This window comes from Semicossyphus pulcher, unplaced genomic scaffold, assembly GCF_022749685.1.
Source record: "Semicossyphus pulcher isolate SPU_LCO1_2020_fin unplaced genomic scaffold, fSemPul1.0.p SCAF_1, whole genome shotgun sequence".
Classification (NCBI taxonomy): domain Eukaryota; kingdom Metazoa; phylum Chordata; class Actinopteri; order Labriformes; family Labridae; genus Semicossyphus; species Semicossyphus pulcher.
Window position 1 is genome coordinate 15228341 of NW_027211603.1, and position 12093 is coordinate 15240433.

The 12093-nt window shown below is 40.7% G+C and overlaps 1 protein-coding gene across 1 annotated transcript in view; it reads left to right on the forward strand.

Annotated features, from left to right (window-relative positions):
• The window catches only part of sox6 (SRY-box transcription factor 6), a 109897-nt gene extending 98913 nt beyond the window's left edge, over nucleotides 1-10984 (forward strand). The window contains exons 14-16 of the mRNA XM_069671211.1: nucleotides 3795-3968; nucleotides 4654-4870; nucleotides 5651-10984. Coding sequence (XP_069527312.1) covers nucleotides 3795-3968; nucleotides 4654-4870; nucleotides 5651-5957 — 698 coding nt within the window. The 3' untranslated portion in view covers nucleotides 5958-10984. The remainder of the gene's footprint in view (nucleotides 1-3794; nucleotides 3969-4653; nucleotides 4871-5650) is intronic.
• Nucleotides 10985-12093: the final 1109 nt, after the last annotated feature.

Consider the following 12093-nt stretch of genomic DNA (forward strand, 5'->3'; position numbering starts at 1 on the left):
CCTGGGCTTTTACTGCTGAGGAGTTTTACGAGAAGAAAGCTCAGACGTAATGATTTATCAAGCGGCAACAACAATAGCTGAATGGGTCGACGCAATCAATAAGTTCTTTTTTAAAGTCGCCAAATTGAAATTTAGCCCCCAATAGGACAAACTCCTGTGCGGCTTTGTTTCTGTGTTTGTGTAAAGCTGGGATGTTGTGAAAGATTAGACTCCACTTTTAGCTTATGAGAGGGGATAAGGAAGACAAAAGTAAAAGCCACGGCCTGCATGTTCAAACAGGTTGGCTGTTTGTTCCCAAGTTCCCATGTGCCTGCGCTCACACAAAAACACACACATACATCCTGAGTAGGTAAAAAAAAAAAAAAGGTTTGACGTGTTCTAAAAAGGGCTTATATCACTTGTAATTTGTAATGGTTTAATTAGCATGCGATGAGCTCAGGCTAGAACAGAGGCACCGAGTGCCCACGTCCCGTCCGTCCGCACACATTAAGCTAGCCTGATCCTGCTCCGAGGGAGAGGCTCTATTGTCAGCAGTAAATGCCTTCAGTCAGAGGTGTTAGATTTGATCCCAACAGGGAGGGCTTGGCAGGTTCGCGTGATTGTTGCCTGCTCACCGAGGCTCATCCTCTTGAGCGGATTCCTGGGTGACATTATGTGTCTGCCCGCAGAACAAAGATGAGTAAGGAGAAAGGGGGGGGGGGGGGGGAGGGGACGGCCGGGGCAGCGCTACCCTCTGGCTCGGTACGGTCGAGTCTGAGCCTGCAGCTCACAGGTGTGATCGGCTTTTTGGGCCTCACTACATTCTCACTATTCATCGCTCTTTTTTTTCTCTTCTCCCTTCTTCATTTTTTATACACCCTCCCCACACACGCACACACACACACACAAAATGATTCTTTCTCACTGTAATTCATGCCGCTCATCAGCAGTGTTTCCAGGAGAGACAAATTAAAAGGGGATTCTCATATCGCTCTGTCACACTTGAGCTGCGGGCCTCATGAATCACAATAAATTCTATTAAGCAGCGCTCCCTCTGTTTCACTCCCCCCCCCAAAGCTACCACCCAGGGGGGCTGCCCCTGTCACTGCTAAACATCTGTGTTTATTTACACAATCACACACCTAACTAACTGATTCCTAAATGTCCTGCACCTCCTGGAAAAAAGAGTTAATGCTCATTTGCAAAATGTCAGAGCAGTGTCATTTTCAGTGAAACGACACAAACAATGTTGCAGTAAATTAATTGCAGAGTGCAGTTTCTTGGGATTTGCTGAGACTGGCGGCTAACACGCAGGAAGCCTCTGATTAAGTTACTGCAATGTAATGTAGACTTTAGTATTGTTTCAGGTCAAAGGTCAAACTCTTTATATCTCTTTGGGGTTTTTTTTAACCCAGGACCACAGCACCTGCCTCAGTAAGGGTGAAAACGATGCAACACTGCTGTTGTTCATTTAAGCAGCTCTCTGTAGCATCAGGCAGAGGAGACAGGCACTTTTCTATGTGCCATCATGTGAGCAGAAAAACCATGCCTCATCTGGCTTCCCTCCAATGAACCAGGTCCCGTGGCTGGTTTCCTGGCTAACTACGGATGTGGCACGAGCTGATGGCAGCCGCTTGTTTTGTCCCCCCTCCCCGTAAGAAGCTCACCTCTGCCCGTATGCATGCACACCAGTATATAAATTGCTGAATCAGTGTCAGTGATAGAGTAATGGCACGGGAGGCATCGTAAATTACAGCAAGCGATCCCGGGGCGCAGACACTGGCTGTCGTGTCTGAGTGAGCGCTGCGCTCCTGAGCTAATGAATACCTTCATCTGGCCCCGGCAGTCAGCAGATTGCCCCGCGTTGATGGATACTGTCAGCCCTCCGCCACACCACATTTCATTGCACAATAAACATGGTTGTCAAAACCAAACAAAGTGAAATCAATTCATCCTGTACAGTGAGTGCATGCTAAATGAAATTAACGTACTGTGGGGTTGGGTGGCAGCAAAGGTAGTGTATTATTTTTGAATTCATGATGGCTTAAAGGGCCTATCGCATTCTAGGAGGGAAAAGGTGCACGCAGGACAGGACAGGATGCTCGCAGAGTTTGAAGTGTTAATAAAAGTAAACCTCTTACAGGTTCTCATTTGGGAGTTGATGCATGAATATTATTGTGGGGCAAAAAGGTTTTGCAGATTTTGTTTTTCTATAGGCATCCGGAGAAAGACGGAAAAATCAAAATTAAGTGGTAAAAGTCTGAAGTCAAAGATTCACAATTTAGAGGGGACATAATATGAAGACAATCTACGACTTTTTAAAATAATGTTTTTAAATATTTTAAATATAGGTAATCAATAGCTCTTGACCTTTTAGTGATGTTAGCGTCGGATATAACCTTTTATTTCTTTTTATACATACTTTAATTTAATGTTTTTATAATGTATATTTGCAAAGCGCATAAACTGGATTTTTAGAATAAGATTTTGGGCACACTTTTAATTTCCATTGGCCAGAGAACTACAAGAAAATAGGATTTCCTCCCTCAGCACATTATCTGTGTGTGCACATAACACTGTTTCTCTACTTGTCTCCTCTAATACTTCTGAAAAGAAGACACTTAAACTCTCGAGGCTGAAAATGGCGCAGCAGCATCTTCAGTGATTTGAGCCGAGCAAGCTTTCTGTGGATTTCGGAATTAATGTCTCCGCACAGCCCTCCATTACTCATTAAGAGTTTGATTTTGTTTATCAACTGAAATAATAATAGAAATCAAACCCCAGGTAACGTGTGCCAAGGCTGCGAGAGGAACGGTCTAATGAGAAGGCTTCACATGTGGATGATGAAATATGCATGAGTCATCCCAAGCTTTCTTTTCCAGATTTGAGATCATTAAAGATGTATCGGAGCATATGGAAGGCTTTTTTTGTCTTATTTTTCAAGCCTTGTTTATCAACATGTTTTTGTTTGTTTAAATATTCATACTGCTTTTATTTAATTCTTTCACATCTTACATATAAAAGGAAGCAAATGCGCATGCAAACAGAAATCATTATCAGGCTGATGTACAGTTTAATACTGAGAGAAACTCTCTTATGCTGATTGTGAATGCCCTGATTGAGAAACGGCACTTTGCAGAATCGGCACAGTCTCTCATCGCAAATGTGTGCCTGGTTTGTTTGTTTGTGTGTGTGCGCGAGCGTGTGTGTGTGTGTATGCTTAAAGGAAAAAGAGAAAGATTGAGAAAGAGGAAGGAAGGAAAAAGGATTTATTTATGCATATATGTGTTCAAATGTACTTTGGCACAACACTTTATTAAAGTTCCCAGAGTTTCAAGCTTTCCTTCTTGATTTTCTTTTTTTAGAGACCGCCTCAGGTCCCATATTTGTTATTTATGTTGGCGCTCTTCCTCTTTTTATGGACACTTTGAATGTCAAATTGAAATGTGAACACTTGCAGACAAAATATTTCACTGCCATTGAAGTGTAAGGCCTTCCTTTTGGTTTAGAATGGACCGGAGTGTAAGTGAAAGAGCATAGACTGACATTGTATTCACTTTTATAGCACATTAAACATATCCTGTCAGTCAGTCTACCCCCTCTAAGAGGGTCTGTAGCCCTGCACTCATCTGAAACAACATTGACGGTGATGATAGCAGCGATGACAGTAGATGAAGAAGAGTTTGAGCACGGCTCGTCATTTAATCAATGTCTTGCCTCGCTCTCTCTTCTTGTTCCTGCTCTGGCTACTCCAGAGTCCAAGGAGGTAAATGGCTCCGCACATAAACCCCAACCCTATTATTGTTGGCCAACAGGAGGCGCTGGATCCACCGAGGCACGAGTCTTCAGGGAAGCCAGAGGAAGGAACAACAACGAGCCGCACATTAAAAGGCCAATGAATGCGTTCATGGTGTGGGCCAAAGATGAGCGGCGCAAGATCCTGCAGGCCTTCCCCGACATGCACAACTCCAACATAAGCAAGATTTTGGGTAAGAAACAAATCACACCAGGACGTATGTCCAGTCGTTACTCTTCTAAGACAATGTAAGTTATGTCACCAGTAAGGACAGTGTTATAGCTTGCATCTGCAGTGGAAAGAACCCAACAGCATTCTTACATGACACGCTGTAAAGGTGAAGAACTACTGTGCACAAATCTGCAAGAATGAATCAAATGCATGCGTTTATAGATTTCATACATTTACATACGGGTTTATTTCTCTTGTATCTAAGAGGGGAGGGTGTGTTATCTCATCGGCCTCCGTGCATCAAGTCCCCTCAGCACGCAGATGGATTTATAGCCCATCGCTACCATAAGTGTTTGTCATGAAAAATGACAGAGGCTAAATGGGTCTTGTCCCCTCAGCATTGGAGTCCATACATCAGAGCTGTTAAAAGTGCTGTCATCCGGTACCTAGTAGGACACTTCACAGAGCGGCAGTATTTACTACACTCGCATGTTGTTCCTGACTGTTTGACATCCAGGCATGTACCTCGTTTAAGATAATGTGCACACGCTGGATGGAATAAAAAACGTGATTCTGCTGGAAAACTTCTGATCTTTAAGCTAACACCTACCTTGTTGGATTACGCATGAATCGTGTTCTTTATTAAAACTGCTTTTTCTACAGCTTATGTTCAAGTACTGAAAATCTGAATCTACTGTCGTGTGTAGGTTCTCGGTGGAAGTCCATGTCTAACCAGGACAAGCAGCCATACTACGAGGAGCAGGCCCGTCTGAGCAAGCTCCACCTAGAGAAGTACCCAAACTACAAGTACAAGCCTCGGCCTAAGAGGACCTGCATCATTGACGGAAAAAAACTCCGAATCGGCGAGTACAAGCAGATGATGCGCTCACGGCGGCAAGAGATGAGGCAGTTCTTCACCGTGGGGTAGGTGCGCAGTCAAAACCCTCACCATCTCACCTCACTAATACAAAGACGATCTGAAAACACACCAAGTGGACCGTAGCTGTCCGCCCCCTTGGAGCTTCTTCTGTCAATAAAATCTAAACACCACCTACAGAAGTGAGCGTTGAGTTAAACAATTGAATGGTTTTAAAGACAAGGCCCGGGCACGGACATTAAAACTGAGAGTTTTTCAATAGCTGTGATTATATAATTTAAGACAATAGCAGTCTGCAAATGGAGCGTGAAGTGCAGACATTATTACAGGATATAAGCTGTAGGTGTACACTTACAGAAGCCTGGAGGGCAGCAGTCTGAAGCTTAACACTTTAATTTACTGTGTGTGGTTAGCAGGAGAGCCCTTCTCCAGGTGTTCCCATGTCAGTCATAAGCTTCAGTGGCTGGAGTATCAATCATCCAGCGCAGCAGCAGACAAGAGCAGCACTAACCACGCATTGGTTTTATGTCACCAATAAACTGGGTAGTGTTTCTGAACTGCTCAAGACGGGAGCTGTCAGGAGAAGCTCTCTTTTCCCAAATCATTTTCACAGAGCTGCTGGCTTACAGACAACTGCTGAGGGAAAACCCCTCTAATCCAACCATCTCAGCTGAAGTGCTGCAACAAAGAATTTGTTTTGGTTTTTTTTGGACACTTTGAGCATTCTTTCCATCTGTCCTTTTATTGTATTTGTGGGCAAATTTGTATCAGCAGTAAGTCGGGAAACAAATGTGTGATTCATTTCAATTTCATCCTTCCACATCCAGACAACCGCCTCAGCTTCCCATCACCACCAGCGCCAGCATGGTCTACCCCGGGGCCATCACAATGGCGACCACCACACCCTCACCTCAGATGACATCAGAGTGCTCGAGCGCCTCTGCGAGTCCCGAGCCGTCCATTCCCGTCATCCAGAGCACCTACAACATGAAGCTAGAGCCGAACCCCCTGGCGAATAACACCGAGCGGGTCAACGGCGAGGACGAGATGGACATGTACGAAGATTTTGAGGACGAGCCCAAATCAGACTATAGTAGTGAAAATGACACACAAGAGCAGGTCAGCGCCAACTGAGGCCTCTTTAATGGAAGGGGTCAAAGCAGACACAAGACTCATACAGGAGGAAGTCTGAACTGAGGGAGCGAAAGAGCAAAAGAAAACTACACCACAAAGGTTTTAAAATGTAAAAAAAAAACAACAACAGTGATGTATCATTTAGGAGCCAGCATGCAGATGTGGCTCCGTCAGAATCAAAAGCTATTTGGTCTTAAGTGTTTCTTCAAGTGTGTGAAGCAGTTTGGTTGTGGTTGTTTTGATTTATGTCATTGTTTTGTTTTTTCATCGTGATCATGGACATTTACACAATTAGGTCATCGCCTAGAACAAGAGACGGAACTTGAAATTGAACGTTTGATATGAACCAGTAATTCTTACAGTTATTGATCTTGTTTGCCTCTTCAATTAGGTGATTTTGATATATTGCAAAACTGTTTAAGATGGGAAAATATTCTCACTCAGGTATAGTGTGCCAGCCAACAGCTCGTGAATGTTTTTAATCAAGAACTAATTATACCAGTACAAAATATCTCAAAATTCATACGGAGTGATTCCAACTTATTACAGAGGGAAATTACACATTATATTATTATTATTATTATTATTATTATTAAGTGTTATTTTTTGTTATTACACAAACTGCAAGTGCAGAAGTGCCAAACATTTCAAGTTGTTTCTAAAATCTGTCAAGTCTTTTGGGAGGAGCTTCGTGAGTCTCGGACAATCTCTTGATCTCTTAATACATCCTCATTATCCAGTCTTTCTTTAATTCACCCTGACAGAATAAACAAATGACACTCAGGAACTTGGAGGCAGCCAGCTCTGCAGGAGGCTACAGTACGGGACATCTTCGGGTGGTAGCTTGTGATGCTAGCTGTTCTCCAGGGAGCCCAATGCAGTGATCATCAATGAACCCGGCCAGCCCCTTTCATTTCCTCATCCCAGTACACACACACGCACAGAGCACCGCGGCTTCCTTAACTCGTTTCCAGCTCTGCAACCTAGTCTGACTCACCAAGTTCTTAATCAGAGTGATTATAATCAGGCCAGAATGCTAAAGGGCCAAAGGCCTCCAATCTGTGGGATTGGAACAGCAGCGAAAGGCAGCTTTGGGGGCATTACAATCTCAAATTGATGTTGTACAATGTGCAGCTACAGTTCGTTCTGTTAAACGCTTTAGCCCCACTTGGAAGGCAAGTTTAAAGTCTTAGGTCTTAGAACTTCATTTTTTTTTTTTTCAATCTTAATTCTTTTTAGACATTGTAAATCTTAAAGTGACACTAAGAAGTCTTAAAGCAGAGCACGGACATTGGGCTGATGCAATGACTTGATTACTGCCGTAGTCTTAAGAGGAGTGACAGTTTATGAGAGTTTTTATGGAGAAAGGCTTAAATCTTACGTTTGTTTCTTAAACAAGTACAGAGCTGGGGTAACTTAAAACACTGATTTTGCATTTGTGCACTTATACTAATCTTATTCTGTCACCCTAGAGCCTTACGTTGTTGTTTTTAATTATCTTAGCAGCTTCTGAGATGCACTTATCTCTTGAATTTAAAACAGGAACACATGCAATGACTCAGAAACAAGGGGCACAAAGTCTTTATCCGAATTTCAGCTCAAAAGCTGACAAGCGGTGACCTTCTGGAGGCTGCAGCTAGATAAAGCAGGGCCTTGATGTTGAGACTCAGATCCTCTTTACAGGGCAGAAGGTCTAAGTGGCTCCCCTCCCTGCCATGCCCTGCTCTGACCCCTGCCCGTGGCAACCTCAGCACCCAGGGGGCGCCATCTGGCCCGGAGAAGGAGAAAACACCAGGGTGGGACGGGGAAACAATAAAAACGGGGTGTGTGTCCCTCATTGTGCTCTCCATCAAAGTGCTGGTGGTAAGGCCTCAACAGGGCTCCCACCCTGGCCCCATCACCAGGCACTGGCGAGCAGATGGAACAAGTACATCAAGCTGTGGGGGATTATTAAAATGACTGACGACTGGGTATCATCTGAAATACAGCATTATTAATGCATGAGTCCAGCTATTCCCCTGCCTTGCCCTTGAACCTGTCCACTGCAGAAAGAGCACAGAGGTTTTTGAAGGATCTGAATGGTTGGTAACTGGTTTTAACTGGACAATAAGCCCACTGCTGGTCACTGCATTTATCTCCTAGATCTAATTGGTAAAGACGGCTCTTTTTTATTACTTAAGCGCTCATATCTTCTGAACTTTTATTGTCTTATTGCTTTATTTCTATGTTTTGGAAGCATTTATATTAAGTCTTCAAAGTTTCTTAAATCACCCCATTCATTCTTTCTATTCTTTCCCCATCACATGCTTTCTACATTGTTCTCATTTTGAGGTACTAGACATTTTAAAAGGATGCTCTCCGACAAACAAACCCAAGCGGATTTCCCTCCAAGTCGACCTGTTTGGTATTTCTAAGCTGTTTGCTCCTGTTTGCTGGTGGTCAGGATTGATTTGTATGTGATTGTAAATATTTTCATGACCACGCCACACTGCTTTAGTTGGCTGGTTCTTAAAAAGGACTCTTCACGGAACTGAAACTTGACTGTGCTTATATAGCGAGGAGAGAAAAAAAAAAAGACAAAAAAAGAAAGAGAAAAAAATGACAAGAGCTCACGAGGAGACGATGTTTCATAAGTGTTATAAGCACTGGATATAAATTGTATTTTTTATCAATTCTGATTAATGTGAAGCTGTTTGCGGAAAAACACCATGAATGAACAAAATTCTCCCCAGTTGGACTCAAGTGGGTTTGCTCTCAACGTTGCCAGATTTGAGTCTTTTTTTTTTTTTTTGTCTACTTGTTGTGTTTATTTATGCAGAGACACATGTGATGAATGAACACTTTGTTTAAGCTTCAGGGCTGCCTAGGGGAGAGACTCAGCACAAGAAAGTGAGCAGAAAATTCAACAGCAGGCTCGGTTAGCCGTCAAACACCAGACTTCAGACTTTAGTGCTTTGTATATTGTATTTGAAACTGTAGAGTACCAACATATTGTATTTATTATCAGCCACAGCTGGCTCTAAAATACGTCAGTGAAACAAACAACCTGGACAATCAGAGAAATAAAAAAAGAAGTTGAAGAATTGGAGCTAAAAATGGTTTTCAGTGAATTCACCATCTCATTTAGATTTTATTGTAAATATAACATAGGAATATATTTTTGTTCATTAGTGAAGTATAAGTTATGTATTTGGCTGTTTTTTTCTTTTATTTTTGTACGTGGTTTTTAAAAGCTGACAAGTCACTGTACCTCATGTGGATGCTGATTTTTTTTTCTGCTTATGGGAGGAGGAGAGCAGTGTTGGACCTGAGACAGAGAGAAGCGCCTCGCTCGCTTACGTTTCGATAATCTTCCCTCGACTATTCAAGAACCAATCAATATTAAATCTATACTTATTAGACGTGTAAACATAGAGGAGTCATAAAAAGTAAGGTACTCATTTAAACTACGAGCACTTGATGTACAAGAATGATTCAATTTGTTTTCAATCATGATACAATCGAAGTGGAATGCTGTATATCCTCACTTGTGTTTAGTGTTTATCACAGCACTCATAGAATACGGCAAACTTACTATGAGGAGCTGATTTCATCCTATAAAGAAAATCCTGCATGCATTTGGCTTGCATTAACGTTATCATATTAAAGAAAGGTGTTTTTTCATGAATGATTGTTTCAAACACAAGTGATGTTTTGTATTTTATTTTGAAAAGGTGGGAGCGTGCAAATATTTATTTGTTTTAATGTGGCAAAGTGCACACACACACGGTGCATCTTAAATAATTCATAGTCATCTTTTTGTATGTTGCTGATTTTTTTTTATGTACATGTTCATGACTATCAAGCCATCTGCAAATGTAGCCCTCACAATTGTTTCCTTCTTAATCCACTTGTTCGACATGCAAATGGTTTGAAAGAACAACTGAAGACGAAAGCTTGTATGCTGTTTCAACATTACTTACTGTAATTTCTGTTTTTTTTTTTCTCTGTCTGGACTTTGTGATGTATATGGTGGGAATGTTCTCTGTGTTAATTTAATCAGCACAATTCACTGACATGCTGGACTGACATGCTAGCTGCTGTTCAGAAGTGTAAAATTTGTTGTTCAGGGCAACGTTTATGGTTGTCTTTGGTACTTTTTGCTTTTTAGACTTGTCTCTCAAGCAACACTGTGTGTGGCTCTTCTATCACTGGAGCCATCGTTTTGAAATCGCTGGCAGCCTGATACAATTTTCTGCGTAGTTTTTTTTTTTTTTTCCTGGCAGGTACCTAGGCCCATGGCAAGTATTGTTTGGGTGTTATTAGAGAAAATGAAATACATAGTGTCTGTTGCTGCTTTAAAAAAAAGTTTATGTCTGAATATGTAAATAGTTTATCATAATATCTTGTACAGTCCAATGTAAAGTTTTTAATTCAACTTAAAAAAAATGTTGCCATCACATTTGTGTTCACATTCTTCTTTATACAGTACAAAAGATCAATTATTTGCTAGGGGTATTAATGCTCAAAAGAAAAAAAATGAAAATGTTACTAAATTCTTTTTTTTTTTAATGTTTTTTTTTTTTTTTTTTGCTTGGCTTCAAAGTGTACACCAGCAAGTCTTTGGTTTCCATGTGCAGTATTGACGTGAGGTAAACTTAAGGTGAATAATTTTACAGTGGTGTGTGTGGAGAGCGATCTCCTCGGCTTCGGTAGTATTAATACACTATATCAAGTAAAAACAAACCAATGAGTGACACATTCAGGTGCAGCTGGGCACCGTCGAAATGTGTATACTGTATATGAATAAATTATCCCCACAGGATCAATTCAGGCATATTATAATGTAACACCATTTTCTGTATGTCTCAGTCCATTGTAACGATGCAACAGTGGGATGAATAACTGCCTGTTTAAGCTCATTTACCTCAAGAATTTCCTCCTTTTCTGTAAAACAGACAGAAATTGTGTTACAGAAAACTTCTCCCATCACTCCATCTTTTGTACTGCTGTTGACACTTACAAATTAAAGAGACATTTTGTTTTAACATTTGACTCATTGTTCTTATTTTGGACACATTTATCATATTATTTCCTCTGTTTAGAAACTTTTCCACGATAACTATGACTACTATGACAGGATACTAAAAGTACAAAGTAAAAAAGTAGAAACTTTTGAATAATGAAAATATTGTATTATTATTTAACAGTAGGTTACTGGGTTAGGTTCAGGTCAGTCATGCCTATAATCATTTGTATCTATCTTACCTTAGAGCAATAAATACTGTAAATTAAACATGATGATAAACAAAATGATTTATGGTAGTGTTAATTTAGAAAAAATAATATGGAACAAATGATTTGTTTGCTTATATCAAAATATTTTATAGTTTTTATAACATAATATCTGCATATCATCATGGAAATTCTGAAGGTCGACATATATTCAATTAAAACTAATGCTGAAAAAAAGTTGCTTCTTCATTATTCCCCTCGACCTGTCGATGATGTCATCGCAGCGTGACAGAGACCACCTGGATGAGACTTTCTGTGCCATGTTTCCAAGGGCTGACGTTTTTACACTTTTACATTATGTGTACATTTTACCTCTACTTTAACATAAAAAAATATAACTGCACACAATGAATTCTGTTATATTTTATACTTGTTAGAACAGTCTGATGACACATAAAAGTTACGTGATTAAATTAAAGCTTGTATCGTGAATGCAAACAGTAATGACTAACACATTTACAGTTGCAAGTTCAAGTCTCAAAGGGACGCTTTATATATATTTGACCTCTATTTTCATCTATAGGTCATAGTGCTGATATCTCAACATCTTAAAGCCAGTAAATACTGTCTGAATCAATATGACCTTATACTCTAAATGTCTGTTTTAATGCTTTGCTCCGTTAAGTTTGAACTTGGCCCTTGTGTTGTCTTCCAGCTAGCAGCTAACCCCAGCAGCTAGTCATCTGTCAACCAATGACAAAACATGAACAGAAAGAAACAGTCTCTGCCAACATGAATAAGTAGCTGACTGGAAAAACAGGTGTTCCTGCAACCTGACAATGTGTCCTACATTCTGCATCCTTTTCACTCATGTGAACATGTTAACAATAGCCACTTAAATCAGTTTACTGTTTACTATATT